Source organism: Pholis gunnellus, assembly GCF_910591455.1.
Source record: "Pholis gunnellus genome assembly, chromosome: 13".
In the NCBI taxonomy this organism is placed as follows: domain Eukaryota; kingdom Metazoa; phylum Chordata; class Actinopteri; order Perciformes; family Pholidae; genus Pholis; species Pholis gunnellus.
The window spans coordinates 8909616-8930871 of NC_136540.1; the positions used below are offsets into that span (position 1 = coordinate 8909616).

General features: G+C 41.2%; 2 protein-coding genes across 2 annotated transcripts in view; both read left to right on the forward strand.

Annotated features, from left to right (window-relative positions):
* The window catches only part of frem2a (FRAS1 related extracellular matrix 2a), a gene marked incomplete at both ends in the record, with an annotated part of 51793 nt that extends 41078 nt beyond the window's left edge, over positions 1–10715 (forward strand). Inside the window, 15 exons of the mRNA XM_079171727.1 lie at positions 266–430; positions 638–820; positions 1569–1699; positions 2146–2304; positions 3064–3367; positions 3796–3927; positions 4313–4644; positions 7017–7209; positions 7323–7448; positions 7584–7708; positions 7821–7955; positions 8120–8246; positions 9172–9359; positions 9489–9635; positions 10167–10715. Coding sequence (XP_079027853.1) covers positions 266–430; positions 638–820; positions 1569–1699; positions 2146–2304; positions 3064–3367; positions 3796–3927; positions 4313–4644; positions 7017–7209; positions 7323–7448; positions 7584–7708; positions 7821–7955; positions 8120–8246; positions 9172–9359; positions 9489–9635; positions 10167–10715 — 2996 coding nt within the window. The remainder of the gene's footprint in view (positions 1–265; positions 431–637; positions 821–1568; positions 1700–2145; positions 2305–3063; positions 3368–3795; positions 3928–4312; positions 4645–7016; positions 7210–7322; positions 7449–7583; positions 7709–7820; positions 7956–8119; positions 8247–9171; positions 9360–9488; positions 9636–10166) is intronic.
* A 2537-nt stretch (positions 10716–13252) lies between these two features.
* On the forward strand, positions 13253–20832 carry trim47 (tripartite motif containing 47; the record flags this gene model as incomplete). The annotated part of the gene is made up of 8 exons (XM_079170979.1): positions 13253–13429; positions 13803–14014; positions 16942–16987; positions 17074–17169; positions 17465–17689; positions 17884–17906; positions 18011–18132; positions 18766–20832. The coding sequence occupies 8 exons, from the start codon at positions 13253–13255 to the stop codon at positions 19293–19295; spliced, it is 1431 nt and encodes a 476-aa protein (XP_079027105.1). The 3' UTR covers positions 19296–20832.
* Positions 20833–21256: the final 424 nt, after the last annotated feature.

Sequence of the window (21256 nt, forward strand, 5' to 3'; positions counted from 1 at the left end):
TAAACAGCTCTAACCAAGTCACACTTTTTTTGCAGCGACGGGCTTGCAAGTTGAACTATGCTCCACATATTACCGACTGCACTTTTCCAGTATTTATTTTACAAAATGTGTGCAAACTGTTTTCTAAACTCATAAGGGAGAATTTGTGGGTTAAAGTTATATAAATACAATTCTACAGGCTGTAAAATGAAGAGAAAGATTCTTTCTTCCACCTCAAACTTTTTTTTTACATTTCCCATCCTCACCTTCTCGCTGTGCACTCTAGGCGAGACGGCGAAGCCATGTATTCTATCACTGGTTGATGACACGCTGTACGAGGAAGGAGAAGAGATGCGGTTGGTCTTAGGGAACCCGAAGAGCGACTTGCAGTTTGGAGCATCGGTGGGAGCTCTGAATGAGACCCTGGTGAAAATCAAGGACACAGCTGACAGTAAGTGTCATGAAGAGGGGGAGATGGAGAAAAGTCAGGAATGAAACATATAGTAAAATAAAAAATAGGGAATCCAACACACAAACACATAATGGTTTTACATTTTAATTGTCATCAGCAGTAATAATAAAGGGAGTGATGATAACAGGTTTATGTCCATAATCCAACAATTGTATGATGATGTTCTCCCCTTTCTGTGCACCTCAGAACCCGTCATTCGTTTTTTGGAAACCAAGTTCAGCGTTAGTGAACCGAAGGAAGCCGGCGCCGTGGCAACTGTGAGGATCCCCGTGGTTCGAGTGGGTGACACATCAAAAGTGTCACTGGTCCGTGTTCACACCAAAGACGGGTCAGCTATCTCAGGAGAGGACTACTTTCCTGTGTCTCAAGGTAAACCTCACACACATCATCTTCTGTCTCGCAGGGTTAAAGCTACATTGTGGTATTTTTATATATAATTTTAAAAAGAAAGCTAAATTAAAAAACTCAAAGTTTTTTAGTAAAGCTCCCTATAGGAGTGTTGAATTGATAAAAGTGGGCATAAGCATTTATTTGGGTGAGGGTCATTGATTTTCTGTTTTCATCCCAAGTGGGTAAAGGTAATTTCTGCAATAGTCCAGTGGAGGGTCATGTCATTTTTAATTGAATTGTAATTGCAGTATACTTCATGCTTTGTCAGCAGGGTGTAATCCCTCTCGATCCACTCAGCTTTAAGCGCAATGAACCTTTCTTGGCTTAATCAAGGCTTGAAATATTTATATGCATACATTCAGTCTGTTCAAATTATACCTGCCCACCCACCGTTCAAATTTACCAGCACTTTTGAATCACACAGCGGTGAATTTCTCATTTTACACAATGTTTTCTCAGTGTAGCACATTTCTAATGCAAAGCTCTATTACTTACCTCGCCAGAAGATGGACCACTTTTGGCACTCTGCAAATAAGTACCTGCAATGCGTTTTAGTTAAGTGATATTCCAAAGAAGTAATACAACATGAATTTAGTTTTTTTTTTGTGGAAAACTTAACTCAAAAAAGAGAGAAACTTGGCCTTGATGTAACCTGACTGTCGTTATAACACACGTTATGACGTGTTTGAAACTGCTTTTCATGGGGTTTGTGTTTGTGTTTGCCCAGACATTGAGTTCAAAGAGGGGGATAAGGAACACGTGGTGGAGGTGGAGGTGCTATTCGATGGCGTCCGAGAGATGAGGGAAGCCTTTACTCTCCACCTTAAGCCTGATGAAAACATGGTGGCTGAAACTCAGGTCAGGATGTGTTCCTGCCTAAACATCACACAACAAATAACACAAAATCCAAACTGACAGTTATAAAGTAAAGAGATTAATTAGTTTTTTCTTTAACTCTTTATTTATTTCTGATTTGACACATATTCATCCAGATGTGTCCCACTGAGACCAGGGATCTCTTTTATAGGGGCATCCTGGTCCAGACAACTTTATTGTAGTTGCAGCCAAAAGAGCGACGAAAACATTTCACAATAAATAATAGATTATCTGCGAAAGAAATAAGGCAGAGTGAGAGAAATGAGAGAGAAGAGTATAAAGAGAAGCCAAGAATCAGTCATGATCGTGAGATTGTAAACACATCCGGCTCTGTGATGACTTTAATCATTTCGTTGATAGCAACTCATTCACAAACAGCACTGTGTCCGTAGTTCTCACCGGTCTTCAATCTCTCTTTTCTGGAACAGGTAACTAAAATGATAGTTTACATCGAGGAGACCAACAGCATGGCGGATGTCACCTTCCCCTCTCTGCCTCATGTGGTGTCACTGCTCCATTACGACGATGTCACCAGGACACCAGACAACCTCCATCCACCAGCCGGCTACCCTGTCATCTGTGTCACAGTGAGTCAAACTGAAACTATATTCAGAGACACAAGTGACTTTGGCGACATCTTTTGAATTTTGTTCCTCGCTCGACAATAACGGTGCACCATAGCAGCGCCTGGGAAACTGTAACTCGACAGACTATACAGTTCAATTCGTAGGCTTTTTCTGGAATGAGGTAGCGGGACCTAATCAGGAGCCGCATCCTCTGGGAGTGGAAGGCACATTGTGAGGACCCATACTTTTCTTCAGCCAAAGTTAAGCGGCCCTTCCGGAGTTGGCCAGTCCATCGTTAAAAGATACATTACGCAGTTTAGAAGGCTACAGTCCCCATGCTTCCAGACACCGGAGAGTCACTTCCACTCTTGAATATAGGCTCAGTGAGACACCTAAATGGATTTTCGTGATGTGTTAAGTCATTTGCTTCTCAGGTGACTGCTCAGGGAGGCAAAATGAAACAGTCTTGTCAAAACTGAAATGTTGAGTGCTGCGTCAGGAGGCATGGTGTCAACAGGTTTACATGAATACCGACTTAAAGGCGTACCCTTTTGTCCCATATCTTTATTTTTCTAATTATAAGACAAGCCATTTTAACAGCTTGAATATGAAAACGTGGCACACTGAAACATCTGGATTTTCTTGGCAACCGTTGCATTCTCGTTTTGTATTCTGCACCTCTTCCTCCATTTGTCCTCTGGCATCTGCTGTATCTTTCCCATCTCTCTGCTGCCCCTGCCCACCCGCCCACTCTTACTTTATTCCTTATCCATCCTCCAGGCTTGCAACACAAAATACCCAGACTATGACAAGACGGGCTCTATCTGTGTCAGCGAGCACATCAACAACACCTTGACCCACTACCGCTGGCTCATCAGTGCCCCAGCTGGCCCCGATGGCGTCACCAGTCCCATGAGGGAGGTGGACTTTGACACCTTCTTTACATCCTCCAAGATGATCACATTGGACTCAGTCTACTTCCAGGCAGGCTCCAGGGTCCAGTGTGCTGCTCGAGCCGTTAATTCTAACGGGGATGAGGGTTTAGAGCTCAGTAGCCCCATCATCACTATCAGCCAGGAGGAAGGTGAGGACAGAACTATGAACATCCGTCTCCATGTCTTATGTTGCCAGTTTTCTGGACAAGGAATTGAACAGGGATTTAGCCCAATGTTACAATGAGAACCAAAAGGGCTTTGTTCTCCAAGCATCATGAATGCTTAATAGAGCTTTTGAATGAACAGTACAAGTACAGCTGCAAAATGTACTAAACGTATAAAAGGTAAAAGTACTCGGTGCAGAAAAAATTGCCCCCCTGTGAATGTTGTAGAGTGAAATACATTTTTTATGGGATTGTTATCATTGTTGCATTAATGTATGAATAGAATGTTACTGTTGTAGTTATAACAATGTGTCATATTTTGTAAGATAATCACACGCATTGTATGTGTGTCTTCTTTCCTCCAAAGTCCTTGTGTTCAGAATCTTTCCTCTCTGTTCCTCTGTCATATTTAGGTATGTGTCAACCACGTAAGATGGGGACCGTTGGCGCCGAGCCTTTCTCTGCCAAGCTACGCTACACTGGAGCAGAGGACCCGAAACACCCTAACCTCATCAAAGTGACTGTCACCATGCCTCATATAGATGGTAGGTAGGAGCTGGAGGCAGGACTTGTACCACAGATGAAGTGAAGAGTAATGTAGTGTGTGTAATATTCACGTCCGTGGATCCTCAGGAGCGTGACAGCCAGAATATAGATCTTGCCGGGTTGTATCAATCCCCCCTGTAGAAACCCTCCAGCACACCCGCTACTTAACATTTCCTTCTTGATTTTTAATCAGTTTCCTTCTGCCTCGTCTCCTCCAGGTTCCCTTCTTCCTTTTTTTTCTGTTGCTCCCCTGCTCTTCTTTTCATCACTTTTTCGTTCAACTATTTCTTTCCACTAAGTTTTTGGAATAATAATTTCTCTCCGCGCTGGTATCAAAGATAGTTGGACACAGTCAGGATCACATTGTCTCCCCTCGTCTTGCAGGCATGCTTCCGGTAATCTCCACTCGCCCTCTCATGAACTTTGAACTGAGTCTAAGTCCGGACGGAACCCGAGTCGGAAACCACCGCTGCTCCAACTTGCTTGACTACAATGAGGTCACCACCGGTCACAGCTTCATCACCGCCTTGACGCAAAGCCCTGAAAGCATGGGAGACACAGCACCCTACCAGTTCAGCGACTCTCTGCGGGGGAACAGCACATTGCGCTTCTACAGGAACCTCAACCTGGAAGCCTGTCTCTGGGAGTTCACCAGCTACTACCACATGTCTGAGCTGCTCACAGACTGTGGAGGCACCATAGGGACTGATGGACAGGTGTGTGTGTGTGTGTGTGTGTGTTTCTGTGTACGTTTGTCTACAACTTATGAATTCCAATCTAGGGTTTGTATGTACATCTGTTGGACTGTTAGCCTTTTTGTGTGTGTGTGTCCACCTGTGTGTGTTTCTCTCTGTATGTTCAGTCTATTTACAGCCTTCTGAATGAAAGGGTCACAGACAGAACGGCACCATGTCTGTTTGCCTGCATTTTACGTGCCATTCACTGAATGTTTGTGTGTGTGTTTGCCAGCTCTGTGCCCCAGCGTGTGATTGTGTGCATGCAAACATATGCACAAAGAAACATACACACTCAAACAAAGTATTGTCAAACCTGTCATCAGTCATTCCCCTAATGCTCACCACTGCTACTGTATCAACACGGAAGATTTAAAGCTGGAAATCTGTGAGATCGTGAAAGGGAAGTCACTTTATTTGGAATCAAGTTTTTATTTTACTAGCTTTGTGGCGTGACAGTTGAACTCACCACAGAAGTCGGCTGTCGATTAGATAGATGCTAACAAACGTCCTGTAGCCGTTTGCTGTTGTTGCATTATTGCAATTCTTCTTTGTGTTGGATACTGTACAGATCTGCAGTATTGGCATGGGTTGTTGTTGTTATTGTGGATTAGGAGACGGACCCTTGCTCCCTCGCTCATGTCCTGCTGCTCTTTTGTGTTCCTCCAGCCTTTGATCTGTGAGCTTCTTGTTGCTGATCAGACTGCTGAGTGTGTGTGCCGTTTTGTGTGTGTGTGAGGAGAAGACGAAAAAGAGATAAGAAATGTGTTTATTTGTCCCCCGTCACAGCAAGAACCGCTTGCACACATAGTTACACATGACGCCCGTCATCTTCCAAGACCTCAAATCCACTTCGTTAAGAGAGATCACTGTCACATTGCCCCTTAGGTTATGTTTTAGTTTTTTGTCAAGGAGTGCCAAAAGAGAAAAAAAGAAGCAGTCCGAATCTTGCAGCCTCTACAAGGCTGACTACACACCGAAAGTATTAAATAATTCAGCTACCTCTCAAAAGACCAAATTAATCTTAAAACAACATTCGATTTTGACTGTAATAATCTTGATCAATGTTTAATTATTGGATTTTCATAACAGCTTTGTATTTTGGTCTCCATAACTGCTTGCTGAGGTGTTGTTTTTTTTGTCTGGGGAGAACATATTGAAAGGTTGAACTCACAAGAAGAGTAAAGATCATGGTATTTCGAGGGAACTAACTGTAAACAAATTCTACCTTTATTCAGTTCCATGCAGTGTCAATTTATTTTAGAAAGGGTTGTAATAACATTATGGCTTCGTAAACCTTCGCGCTGAGGTAGTTTGTCTCAGAGCTAGCAGTCATATCATTTCTCATTTGGATCCTGATTCAGAAATTGCACAACTTACTCTACTGAGAGACGCTTTGGTGGATTGGGTAGTTTTCAGCTGTGTGTGCAGTGCATTTCAGGTCTTTGGTGGAGATTCTCTCTGTTTGCAGTGTTGTCACACCGGACTCTTAATGTAGTGGTGCTTTGTGTTTCAATGTTATTTTAGAAATAAGATTAGATGTTACACTATATGTGCTCAAGTGATGAAGTAGTAGGTTGATCTGAGACATACCAAAAACGTCTTCTGCCAAATTGTCAATTAATCTCCTGCCCAGCATTCAATGCAGTAATTGACGATACAAATTGACACATTTTGACTCCAAGTCAAACAAACATAATGTGGTGCATTTTCAATCTGTTTCTAAGACAAACTCTGACTTTGTCAAACTTGTGTGAGCACATAATTCACACAAAACACAAAATTGTTGATGTAATGTTGGTGAGCAGAGACACCTAGTGGCCGGCCTCATGGAAATACATCTAAGACTACAAGTTAACGTGTGTTTCAAATTATATAGAATGCAATCCAGAAAAAGGTGTTGGGTAGAAAATATTTTTTCCAGGTTCCAAAATCTAAGTAAATATGATCATGTTTTTGAATACCTTTTAAAACAACAACAAAGAACAAGATGGAAAAGAACAATACAAGCCCACATTGCTGCCCACAGTGGTTTCTTGTGTACAACACTGAGTAGGAGTGAAAGAGTTCAAGCATCTCGTGGAGAAGAACAATGTGTTCATCTTTTACATCTGCTCAGCACTTAATATAACTTATCAACCTACAATCCCCCCTTAATCTAAAAGGATACTACAGTTCTAGTCACACATTCAAGGATGTCTCGCTTATAACTTCAGCCATAACATCAAGTAAATGCACAGCAATCTATTAATTGCCTCGTCAATAATACATTTTGAATGTATTTTACATTTTAAGTTTAACTGTTTTTGAAAGCCCAGGCTCTTCACTCATCACTTATTGAAACGTCCTTCCAGGTGCTGAATCTGGTCCAGTCCTATGTGACTCTGCGTGTGCCTCTTTACGTGTCGTACGTGTTCCACTCACCCGTGGGAACCGGCGGCTGGCAGCACTTTGACCTGCAGTCTGAGCTGCGCCTCACTTTCGTGTACGACACGGCCATTCTCTGGAAGGATGGCATCGGCAGTCCCCCGAAGGCCGAGTTACAGGGTAAGCTCCCAAGACCGTGAGGACGTGACGTTTTTTTGCTGCTGGACCCCAATATCATCCAAATTTTTAAATCCGTTTTTGTAAAATCCTGTGTCTTTGTTGTATTTTGCCAGGTTCATTGTATCCAACAAGCATGCGCATCAATGAACAGGGACGTTTGGTGGTAAACTTCCGCACCAAGGCTCGTTTCAGGGGTCTGTTCGTGGGGTCTCATTCTGGAGGCAGAATAAACAGAGCTGGTGAGACTGACAGATTATTTGAACCTTTTACTAATCCTCATGAGTGTCATTGACAGAACAAATACATTGCTCACGTGATTAGTTTAAGGCATCGCAATTGATTTTGATTGTAATGAACTTCTCCCTCCCTAGCAGCATTCATGTCCTCGATGGTGATGAGTGTGGACCACCCCGGCCTCACCTTTAACCTCACCTTAGTGAGGAGTGAGCCCACCTACAACCAGCCAGTCCAGCAGTGGACCTTCACCTCTGACTTTGCTGTAAGTATGACAACATTGAAATTGAAACGTCCACTGTGTAAATCTGTGCGCTCAAGCAGCTGGACGGACAGATACAGACTGACACAGTATCGGCCCTCTTTGCTCTGTACAGGTGAGAGACTACTCTGGGACCTACACAGTGAAGCTGATCCCCTGCACAACAGCCCAGAATATGGAGTACACTCTTCCACCTGTCTGCAGTCCCAGAGAACCAGTCACCTTCGATCTAGACATCAGATTCCAGCAAGTAAGGCAGATTTTGTTTGAACCTTAAGATCCAAAAGGGGCACGTTTATTTTTTTATTATTATTATAATATTGTCTTTCTTATTTTCTTTCTCTCTCTCTCTCTCTGTCCCTGGCTCGTTCCCCTGCTTCGTTGTGCTACACTTTGTTATACGTCCCGCTTTAGGTGAGTGACCCGGTTGCAGTGGAATTCAGTCTGAACACTCAGATGTTCTTGCTGTCCAAGAGGAGCTTGTGGCTCTCTGATGGCTCCATGGGCTTTGGTCAGGAGACTGACATAGCCTTTTCTGAGGGTAAGTGCACTCTTACTACGTTGTTGTGGTTTTTTTCTCCGTTGATGATCAGCTTCTTTGACGTTATTACTTATATTAAAACTTAATATCTAACGGCTGGATCAGTAACTGTTATCTATCTGACTCGTGGTGAGACACCACAGGATCTCACTATTAGGAACTCAGTAACGAACACCCACAGAACACAAGAGAGATTGGATTTTGGACCAGAAAGTATACAAATAAACCGAGCTGTCCGGAGTCAACTAACTTCACAATAGCATTGTTCATTACTTTATACCCTAAGTCCTAAAATACATTTTTCTCCCACAACGTCTAAAGACTTTTCAGTACAAGGAAGAGTTCAAAAGGCTATAGATGTTTGTATCCCATTGTCTACACGTATCATTTGTTTTACTTTACGTCTGTCATTTTTTGCAGTGTGCCAGGTTTTTAGATTGATTTTCTACCTTTCAAGCTGACATTGGTTTGAGTTCATGTCAGCACAATATGAAAATTGACTTGCCAACAATAAACCTTGCTCGACCTACTGTGGCTATTCCATCACAGTGAACATTACATCAGCTTTTTTATTTTGTAAATAGTTATTTTGTTGAGTGGAACTGACGTCTAATATTTTTAGCCTAAAAGCATTTCATTCCCAAATCAATCCTGGAAGACAACCGATATGCAAACATTGACATCATGGAAAGAATAGAAGGAATTTACTTTGAAGATAGAAAATACATTTAAAAGCAGTGGTAGGCTGTGGACATAGTTGACAGTAAAGTACATGAATTTTAAGTTAATTTGCTAAAACATAAAACAGCCCTTTAATTAAATTAATTTCCGTTTACTTCCATTGAATAGTCTGTGTTTCTTGGATTGATGATTCATAATAATAACATGGTGTAGACTTTAGGATTCATTTCTTCTTTTATTTCAGGTGATACGATCTATGGCCGTGTGATGGTGGACCCTGTGCAGAACCTGGGGGACTCTTTCTTCTGCAGCATAGAGAAGGTGTTCCTCTGCACTGGTGCTGATGGATACGTACCAAAGTACAACCCGACAAAGTTTGAATTTGGCTGCCTGGCTGACTCTCCATCCCTGCTCTATAGATTCAAGATCATTGTGAGTTTATTTAAGGTTTTAAATAATGCAATTTCAGTATGCAGAGAGGTGCAAAATAATATTTTACAGTCAAACAAAAACACATTTCCTTACTTCCTTTTTCCCCCTTAATCTAACGCACCTCAACAGGACAAGGCTCAGCCAGAGACTCAGGCACGTGTGTTTGGTGATGTCAGTTTTAATGCTGCGCTGGCAGTGGACGATCCATCAGCCCTGTCCCTCGTCAAACAGCCCGGGTCTGATGGCTTTAGGTTGGACTCTACGGCCATGTTCCAGGTATTCATCATCTTACTGCTCCTCATAGCAAGTGACAGATTTTTATTGTGAAGCAGTAGCTACAGTAAGTTAAATGTATAAAACTTCCTAAAAGCTTTACTGTACGTGTGTTATTGTGAGACGGATTTTGCGCTATAAGAAAGCTTGGAACATGTTGGCTTTGATTTTGTATGTACAGTACACTTTATGTTTTGCTTCGGGTTTGATTGCTGTATTGTGTCGACAATGGCTGTGAGACATTAGGCTTTGTTGTGATGTAATCCTTGGTGATTGTTACTACTGCAGTGCAGAGTTATTGTATTTTGAATCATCATTACAGTAAATCAATTCAAAGCTGGTTGGGTGCACTTTTGCCAGAAATCCAAAGTCTAATGAGTCAATTTAGCATCAGCAGGTCCCATCTTATCAAACATTGATGTAGACATTTATTTTTGAGAGATGTGGTCATTTTGGAGTGTTAATCAACTCTGTTTTCTCATTTTGTAAATTGAACAAAGTTCTAAGATGTGCATTTGTTGGTGTTTTCCTCAGGTTGCTGCAGGCCGTGAGTGGTACATTCACACTATTTACACGGTCCGCTCCAAAGAGAATGCTAACAGAGGAATTGGAAAGCGCAGCCTGGAGTACCACTCCTTGGTTTCCACAAGCAATGATATCGCCTTGACCCCATCGAGGGGCAAAGGTCATCGCTCCAGGAGGTCGGCCGGCGATGAAGTCCCAGATATTGCTGAAGATATCGGAGCAGACAACAACCGTGGTACCAATATCATGCACATCGCTTTGGACCGCACCAAGAGACAGGCAGGGGGGTCGAATGAGCTGTTTACCGACGGGCTGGAACCCAGTGAGCTGAACGCAGAGGAGGAAGAAGAGGGTCTGGTGACTATGGTGGGGGCACTGGTGGGGCTGCTGCTGACCGCCCTCGTTATTGTCACCATTGTACTGGTGCTGAGATCCAGACAGAAGGATGGGAAGGAGGGATGGAGGGAGGGGGTGGAGGAGGTGGTGAAAGGGTCTATCAGTACAGAGCCCATGTTGGTGGTGAGGATGCAAGACTGCCACAACAGCTCAGAGGTCTGAGCAGTGGATGCACAGATGGACAAAGGGATGAAGAGTATGTGAGGGTTTTATACAATTTTGGATTTCTTTTTTTTTTTTAACTGGTAATGAATTGCTTTCATAAAACCAAAAATCGGAGATTGATCATATGCATTATTGGGTGAGTGTGTGTGTGTGTTTGCCAGTTAGTGGAGGATTTATACAGTATTGGAACCTTTACGAACCTTGATCACTGCAACAGAAAACAGCACAGAGTACAGTCCTATAGGGTGTCTTCACTTAACATTCCAACTTGTACTGTTAGTAGCATGGTATTTAATTTCTCACTTACTAGCTTTGGGGTGTTAAAGTCCCTGAAGCTGTTATATCCCTTCTGGAGAAAACCAGTCACTGAGAGCACTTTTTCTCATAAAGCTAGTGTCACGCAGGCCCAGTCAGAGATTTAGTGCTGCAGGTTTACTTCGGGTAAAGGGGACCAGATCATGTCAATGTTCAAACTGAAAGGAATAGTTCACCTCAAAAAGAACACTCAGATGTTATCGACCAGCCCCTGTGTCAGTCAAAAAACTCTGGTACTTCTGTCTGTCTACCAAGATATTAATGGTATCAAGATAATCTCATCTACTCACAAGGGATACAACAGATTTCTGCACACATTGTGCAGCATATTCCAATTGTTCAGTATCTTAACACTTCTGTTAATGATGCAAAAGTCCAATATGGCCACTATAATTTCACTTACTGTCCTAAAGTTCATCAATTGCCAGATGATAATAAAATGTATGAAAATATTGGGGATTAAAAGGTAAATATAGAACATAGCCTAAGTAAGACGAAACTGTGAAAATGATGCATTCTGGGAGGAACTGTGCCTTTAGGCCTCGTTCTGAACTACAATATTTGTAATGAAAAACAAAAACGCAAGATGCCACCACCTGTTTCATATCTGTGAACTAAACCTGCAGAAGTCTTATCAGAGTACAGGAGATTCATACCACTGCAGTTAGAATTTATGTTTATTAACCACATAATCTTGTTGTTTTTTATTCTTCTTTTTTACCATATGATGTTTGATGTAGTGGGCATTTCTGTTGCTGCTGAGTTGGGTTATTCCCACTATTTGTATTCTTGAAAACTCAGTTATTTACTGCGTCATGTGTTTACAGTTCATCGCTGCTTTGTTACCACAATGTTTACTGCTATCCATCCTGTTGCTCCACTGTGTATTTCTGTGATATTGTCATATTTATTCAAACTATTTTGGGCGTAATGTTTCTTCTTTTTTTTTTAGATAGCACTGGTTAAGGTATGTGTGAATAGAGACACTCATCTCAGGAGTTTTTTCTTTTACAACAATGGACCGTGTCTTGTAACACAATTTACTACTGTTGACTGAAGAAAATCTCTACCGAGCCACTTCCCACTTCTGTGTTACACTGTTAATAAGTGTGGTGCTGTGAACATGCAAATACTTTCTTCATATCCAATGTTTTGACCCCTATTCTTCTCATATTATGTTCTTGTAAGCTTTATTTGTCACTCGTACTGTGTGGGATTTCAGTGTTCTGAGTCATGTTTTTGAAGAAAGGATGCAAAATAGCTGCTTACAAATCTGTATGTCTCGAGGAAAAATATTACGTTTGAGGCATTTGATATAATCTGCTGTCGTTATTTTGTTGATATCACTGGTGAACTTTCTTGTTTACATGTGTTGTTAAACCTGTGTCTTACTCTGCTATGGATATACAACATGCTGGGGTCAATGTTCCTAAATATTTGTCTTATTATGGTGTTGTCATCATTGTATAATTATTTCCAATATTTATCAGGGCTAACTAATGTGACGAACATGAGCTGGAAATCAGCTGAGGTGTGAATCAGCGAGGGATGTGATGGTTTATGCACATAATAGTCTGCAAGGACAGTGCTGCGATTTTTTTTTTCCCCTGATGAATTTGGAAATAACACCATATCTGACATCAAATGCACTTTTTGAGTCACATCCTTCACATGCCAATCCAAGCTATGCAATGTAATGTATATTCCACAGCCAGTCATCCCCATGTATATGACAATTTTAGCACAAACAATCAAACTTGATATTCAGTTTGTGTCTTTTTAAGAATGGGTTTTTATGTATATGTATTTAAGAATAAATAGTGTTGCTTACTTGTGTTGTTGATTTACTCAGTATTTATACAGAACAGTAGACTTGGGAGTCGAGACATAAAGCGTTCTAATCTCATGTCTCATGTAACTGATGTAATGAAATGCATTAGGCTGTATATCCTACACCAAGCCAGTAGAATCTGTAAAAGTCAATCATTAAAAGTGAGATTTCATTATTATTTTACTGCCCTAAATATTTGCTACTGCCTGATTAGAATATGAGCAGTACGATACTGAGGCAGCGAGAAAGAGAGAGCGCGCGGGAGGGAGAGAGGGAAGAAGCTGATTGGTTAAATCGGAAATGACGCACCACAAATGTGCGCGTCTCTCTCCTTCCTCCTCCTTTACTTCCTGCACTGGCAGTGTTGTGCTGCTGTTGGCTTGTAAACATGGCTACCGCTGCTGGAGACGACCTGAGGAGAGAGCTCACGTGTGCAATTTGTTTGGACTTTTTCAAAGACCCCGTTATACTGAAATGCGGGCATAATTTCTGTCGGTTTTGCATCTGCATGCACTGGGATGAAAATGGCGGAGACTACGGCTATCAGTGCCCTCAATGCCGGACGGTAAGTTATTACACGCGTTTGTTTTTTTCCTACCGTGCTTTTTTCCACACAAAATATATATGGTACACGTGTGACAAACCATAACTTACTTTAATGCACATAAAAGGACATTTTAAAGAGCCAGTTGTAGTTTGTTTTTTTATAATTATACTCGCAGAACAGCAGTTTTGTAGCTACCGTTGCTATGCTGGCTAACGTTAGCTAACGGTAACGCTGAATTATCAGCAGGGAAGTTGTCTAACAGTAATGACCCAATTACTGCAAATAATTGTATTTAATGCACAACAAAAAATACACCTCGTGGACGAAGTACTACAGACTCGTTACAAGCAGATATCTGCGCCTTTCTCAGTTGTTGTCTTTGTTCTCTCAGGTGTTCAACAAGAGGAGCTTCACTAAAAACTACCTCGTGCAGAACCTGGTGGACAAACTCGATGACCTGGAGTGTCTGGGGTCTTGTCCTAAACCCTCCAAGCCCGTTAAAGTAGATGAAAAGTGTGACCAACATGGAGAGGAGCTGAAATTGTACTGCCAGACTGATAAAAGGCCCATCTGTGTGGTCTGCAGGGAATCCAGAGCACACAGGTTGGTCGTGTTTGCATCATTATGGGAATTATCGACACATACTATTTGGTTGTCTATCTGTTTGCTTTGACAAAGGTGTTCCTCTTTTGTACAATTCATCACGGTAACTCCTCATCACTGCACAGGTCAGGTTAATAGTTTAGACCTCGCCAGTTAAATTAATCTGTACAAATACAAATGAAACTCAATGCTCACGCAGAAGAACCTCAAACCCCGTGTCATGCCACATTGTAGCTGCAATTGCATGCATTATACAGACTGCTGATATTCCCACCGTTTGCCGGTAACCAGACTTCTACTGGATTTCTGAAACCTCAAATTGTTTCTATAAAAGGTTGAAGTATTGATCTGATGAAAACTGGGACCTAACCATTGCCGGGTTTCTGGTCGTTTCAACAAAGTTCCCACTTAAATAAGTACAAGAAACCTGAATACTTTGACCAATTGGAATCCTAAGCAAGACCCAGTTTATATCTTTTAGTAATCAGGATTCTCCCATATCCCCGCCATTGTGTCTTAATCATGATAATGCCCACATTCGAACCATAATGAGATGACTCAATCCAAGTCGTTTTGTCCTCACGAAGGCCTCAATTGTTCTGATGAAGAGATACCAGATTCGACCACCAAAGCACTAATTCCATTGTTTTATATTCTTTGCAAATGTAAATTCTCATATCCCACTAGATCCGAACATGCAGCTGTAGATGCACATAATTGATTTTGAGAGAGTGAGGAGGACTCCCACATGTATTGCAGAAATGCAATAGATGCCATGTGTACAGAATACACAACATAATCAATCCATGTGACAGAAATAGATGTATAAGAATAGTGATGGCAGTAGTAGCCCTAATAATAGTGTAAATAATATAATAGATGTAGTAGAATGATATGATGATAAGATCAGTAATGGTAGCAGTGAAAGAAATGTGACTAATAATAATAGTAGCAGTGGGTGTCACAGCCACGGTCCATGGAAACCTGCGAGGCGAGAAAGCACAGAGACTTCTGGGAAGAAGCCAAGTTGGTAACACGCATACAGTCACTTTTGTCTTCAAAAGAAGAAAATGTCTGCATCGGTATATACGATGGGGGTCAGACGAGCACCACGATGGAATCCACCAAGAACAAAAAAGAAGCATGGATGTGCATTTAAAGTAATCTCCATATCCAAGTACTCTCATTCAATTATAGAGTACTAAATGTGCTCTCAGTTTTTTCATTTTGACTTCAAGATTTTAGAATCTTCCCTTTCTTAAGCTAGCTTTGAGTAGGTGTACAGCTTAATCTTGTCGTTTACTGATATTTGTATTAAAAAGTGGAGCATACATTCAAGACGTGAACGTTTTAACGTGGAGTGGACTTTTGTTGACATGACTGAAGTTTATTTCAATTCATTTTAATTTGCAACACTGGTGTTTTATACCATTCTCAATCCTCTTTTACTTTTCAGCGCCGCTAACTGTACGCTGTTAGCAACGTGTGTTGAGGTTAGCACAACGAGCAGATTTGCGTGTGAGTCAGTCACACCACAACGAGCATCAGCATTTTGTTTGTCACCCGTGAGGGGTTTGCATGCCAGAGTGTGATGTAAAATAATTACAGATGATAGCGAGTGACATTAACGCAACGTTGAGAGCTCGCTTGTATAATGTACTGTAGAAAATGCTTAACACGAAAATGATGAATGGTTTTAAATTTGCCTTAAAATAATACCAGAAAACATTAAATTGTTAATGTTGATTTACCGGTATCGTCGTGATTGTTAGTCATATGATGCAGAGAAGACGTTTTACTTGAGTATACTTCAGTGTGAACAGTCTGCTGGTACTGGCATACTAATAGGCAGTATACAGTACTTGGTGTGTAGTATGCAGTACTTTAGTATGAGATTTAAAAAATGTGGTGGAAATTAAAGTATTTCCTTGATGAGAAATCAAAAAGTATCTTTAAGCTTTCTGTCTTTTAAGTATTTATTACAAGATAAAGATATAGAAAAAGCAAACAAACAAAACAAAATCAAATAGATCTAACGAGCTCAACAGCTCAAATGTGCACTACAATTTACCAGAATAAACCACATTAAAACACATAATATCAACGCAAGATTAAGCACAAAGTCATAGGTTTGCTATCAGCTGAAGCAATTTGAAAGCGTCTGTTCACCCCGAAGAACGGACAGTCTCTGAATTCTCCGCAAAGGAACTTCCCATTTAAGCACGTCTGAGGGACGTGTTTCACTGCAGCAGGAAGCTGCCTGTCAATCAAACTCCAGTCAGTCTCCTGGTGTCAGGGATGTTTACCTTAAGATAGAGTGACCCATCGGTTTCCTATAAGTTACCCCACATATGAGAAGCTGCCCCCCACTTCGGTTCCCAGAAGAGACGGGAAACCCCTTCTCAGTTGCCCTCAGGCCAAAGTTCAATCTAGATAGAAAACACATGTTCATCGATCGGAGTGAGATTAGAAGAAGTAATACACATAAGAACTTATTAACAATTTTCCCTCAATAGAAAACAGCCATTATTTAAGATAAGAGTTCCTAAAGCATGCCCACAGTTTGTTGAGATGCCTCTTGGGAATATGGCTCGTATGTATGTTTGTTTTTTAACAAGTGGGTTTTGTTTGTATGCATGAGGGTGCACGTGCAACTGTGGAATTCACAGCTTTCTTTTGGAGAAGACCGCTAACAAACGGAAATATTTAGAAATCTACTTTTCTAATGCTTTACGAGGAAGGATGCGCTCGTTTGTTAGACCTCAAGGATCCACACAATGCTGTTTAATAAGAAGCACTGAATGAAAACATAACTTCTGTTTGTTTAAAAGAAAACTCCACAGGCCGGGTGTTTTGCGGATGGTGTGACAAATGTACCGCACTGTAAACCACTAACTGTCTGGTCATTTGGTTTACTTTGGTTTCAGACACCATGAGGTAGCACCTGTGCCAGAGGTTGTGAATGACATGAAGGTAAGTGTTCATGTAATATTAGTTTGTGATATGATTCATTGTTTCTTTCCTGTGTACATGTGTCTTGATGTATCCGTTTGTTACAGATGGAGTTGAAACTGAGGCTAATGGAGCTCAACTGGCAGAAGTCTCAATGTGTAAAAGTTATGATGGCTGATGAGCGTACCAGAAATGAAGCGAGGGTATGGACTCAACCTTTTTTTGCTGTGTACATTGCATATGTATGCATGTTTGGTTTAAGTCGTCTTTCAGCGTTACAACTTTCTCTAACTTCCCAGTTTTATCCTATTCTGAAAGTTCAGTTAAAAGCAATATTGCAAATCATCTTGGAGGCCTTATTAGTAGTCCTGAAGTACTTGATGTATAAACATTGGATACACACTGCACTGAAATGTTGCTCTTAACACTGACTGAACATAAATAACATTGGAATTTATCATCCTTCACCCTAATCCTCTGTAAACATCTGTCTTCCAGTTGAAGAAGAAGAGACTCAAGGAGAAGATCGAGGCAGATGTTGGCGCCTTGGTCCAATTCTTGCTCGACGAGAGGGACTCCCTGCTGGAGAGCCTGGATGCTGAGGAAGTTGCCACCATGGCCGTCATAGACGACAACTTGAAGACTGTCGAGACGGAGATGGCGGCCGTGGATAAAGCCATAGCTGATATCCACAGCCACGTCGGTGGGAAAACTAGCTTTGAGGTTAGTCTGATAGAGTTTCACAGTAGAGAAGGATTTCTGTTAGAAATGGACAATTGTCTGTGTGTAATAAGGAACCAAAGGTTCAAAAACATGTTAAACATATTGTTTATATTACATGTTGAAACCCCCACCGACTGTACAGCAAGACTGATATGAAGTGTTAAAAACTAATCATGCCTTTTTTGTTCCAACAGAGTCTTGCTGAGACGTTCAATGAGTAAGTAGCTTACTGTTTATTTGATGTCTACCTATATCTACCTATATATTTAACATTGAATCTACCTTTTGCATAATTTTCTTTCTCCCATTTTTCTTCTGCAGAGTCATCCACTCCAAGCCTTTTCCATCTCTCGACACGGTTAATTGTCAGACCGAATTCACAGACTTCTCAGGCCCCTTCCAGCTCATTATGTGGAAGAAGATGATGCACGTGTTGCATACCAGTGAGTTAACGGCAACACGTGTGACGGTGTTCAGTGCACAATGTATTTATCGTTGTTTCATTTATTTTGTGCGCAGTGGTGGTGCATGGCAATGGCAACTATTTATGTTTCTGTTTATTTTAGTTAAGAAGGGACAGTACACATCAATTAACATGAGCCATCGTGTACATGTGCCAGATTTAGCGATACTGGCACGTTTCCTTCTGCTGTCCCTGACACATAAGCACATTAGTAGAGATACAAAAGCACATAGGTACAGACAATGAGACAACCACTGATGGCATGTTGTGTTGTCACTGTTCTTTAGTGAGCAAAGAAAGATCACCAGTTGCTATTAGAAAAAATAAACATACAATTGACGTTTTGTATGTGCAGTTAATATTTCTGCCCATGTTCTATGCATGTTTTTAACCCCAAACAGCTTTTTGCAAAAGAGAACCTGATGTTGGTTAGTCAGACTACTTTCACCGTAATAATAAATGCCAAATGTGTTTCTTTTCGGGTTTACAAATCTGCTGGTTCTTTTTTTTTTATAATATATTTATTTATTTTATTTTTTTGCCACATCTAATGCCAACTTCAGCCCAATCTTAAGAGCGAGGTGAACTAACTTCTCCCAATCTTTCTGCGCAGTGCCTCAGAACCTCACTTTAGATCCAGACACGGCGCACCCAAACCTGATCATCTCAGACTTCGACACCAAAGTGGAGGAGGGCGGTGTTCGTCACCAGGAGCCAGACCTGCCGGCCCGCTTCACCCGCTTCTGTGGCGTCCTCGCCACGGCCCAGTACGCCAGCGGCCAGCACTACTGGGAGGTGGATGTGAAAGACAAAGGTGTCTGGTACCTCGGAGTCACCACCGAGAGCAGCAACAGAAAGGGCTTCGTCAGCCTCTCCCCCTCCTCGGGATACTGGAGCCTGTGTCTGCAGGACCGGCTGTATGCCAACGGAGAGGATAGGCGCATCCCCGTAGCCGACTACTGGAACTCCCCTCGGGTCGGCGTGTACCTGGACTACGACAACGGGCGCCTTAGTTTCTATGACGCCGTCACAATGAAGCGGTTGTACATGTTTGACACCTGCTTTGACGAGCCGGTCTATCCTTTCTTCAGCCCCGGGAAGTATGATCCAGGCAGCAGGATGCAGATATGCCATTACTACTGATGGGGTCTTTAAATCTACGGGTAAACTCGTGTATGCCGGTGTTTTCAGATTTGCTGTTAGGAAGGTTTTGTCTTACAGACGAGGCTGGAGTAACACTGTGATGTTGAGTGTACTTTAGGCATTTGAGCTGTTACTTGTTGGTCTCAATGGTGATGTAAAATGAATATGCGTTACCAGGTGTCTCGTCACAGTTTGGGAAGCTTCAATTTTCAAATTTTGAGGTTGGAAATGTGAAACGTTCGTTATTTCAACCCAGACATGCACTGTAGGCCTAAACCTAAACTGTCTGCTGGGATGCAGATGCTCTGGTTGATTAGAGCAGCTCTTATCCTGTTAGCCATCACTATGCCATATACTATATTGTACATTAACTCGTATTGGCTCGTTTGTTTTTGCCAGGTAGGGTCAGTGCTATATCCTTGTTGGGTAGAACTTGAAAGAAATCTAACAACGTTATCACATTGATAGTTGTTGACGGTAAAGATTCCCTCGCTAATGTTGGACTGAAGAACCGTATTCAGTCATTTGACAGCTTGTACCGAGGTTTCAGCGGCCAGACAATGATTAGACTTCAGGAAGGAAAAGCTCGGGTTCGTTGATTTCAACGTCCGTACAGATCATTTTATCATTAGCCTTTTTAAATCTCCTTTTATTCCTTTTCTTTTATTATTCTGTACATTTAACATTGCTGGACTTGAGAATTCCTCTTAATATTGCTTCGAGAACCACTTTGCTACTTTGTTTTAGCAGTAATACTGAAGGCAGGAAGTCCTGCCATTTTGCTTTTTAGAAGTATTTTAAACAATCACTCTGCTTAAATATGAGCAGGACGAAGCAAACAATTTTCAAATATTTAAATTAAGATTTACAGACATGTCTTCAAATATGTTAATGGGTGAAATTGTAACTGTTACTTTAAAAGGCATTCTATCAACAGCCATGAGACGGGTGGACTTGACCAAAACGTAAACCTGTGTAACGCTGATTGTTTTATTACATGTGCACGCTTTTTATTTCCTTTTTTAAAATGACCTGCTGCATTTTCTTCACTATATTTCTTTAAGTAATCCTGCTTTAGACTATTAATTGCTAGAGTTGGTCCCAGTGCTGCATATTGGTCTTGATGTTTTAAGGTCTATTATCCAATTTGGTCCCGTGTGATTTCTCTTCTTCATTATTGATGTTGAATGTGAAAATTCATGAGTCTGTGCAGAACGTTGTTTTATTTTTGGGGTTAACTCATTTTTGCTTGTGCAGTTTTCCACAGTGCGGTTATGGACCTACATGTGATGTTTGCCATCTCACATGGTGACCTTATAAAGGAGCGTAGTCTAAACATGTAACGGCACGATTAGTGATCATAATTGCGAACGGCTTTGTCTCCAGCCAATCTCAAGTTGCTCCTTTTTTGCGTTTGCAGAACTCTGTGCTCTTAATTTTGATTATTTGCTAATGTTTTGTTTTTGATGGTATTCCTAAACTACAATTCATTCATGTATTCAGCTGAGCTGTGTCTTTGAGTGTGCCATAAAGAAAATCATCCATGGAGTCTGTTTGTCACTTTCTATCACTGTGCTTAGTGTTTCTCAGACTTAATGAGATGAGAAGAGGAAAAATATGTTATCCCTGTTTTTAAAGCCTTTGTTGTCTTTCTGTGCCCACGTTGCTCAGTGTTATTACCTCTCTTTTCATTAAACATGGGGGATAAAAGCAAAACAACAAATATATTAGTTAGGGTTACTTAAAAGTGGATTGCTGGACAGTTATTTGCTCACAATGGCGCTGTCAAAACACCCTACATTCTTTTCTTTTTTTCTTTTTTTTAATGCTGTTAGTCAGTAATGTGAGATTTAAAACACTTCGAATTATAGAAAGTCATCCCCGTCAAGAACCTCAGTGCTATCTTTAAGACAACCTTCTTCTGTTTTTTGCCACTTTAGAATATTGACCTTATTTCATTT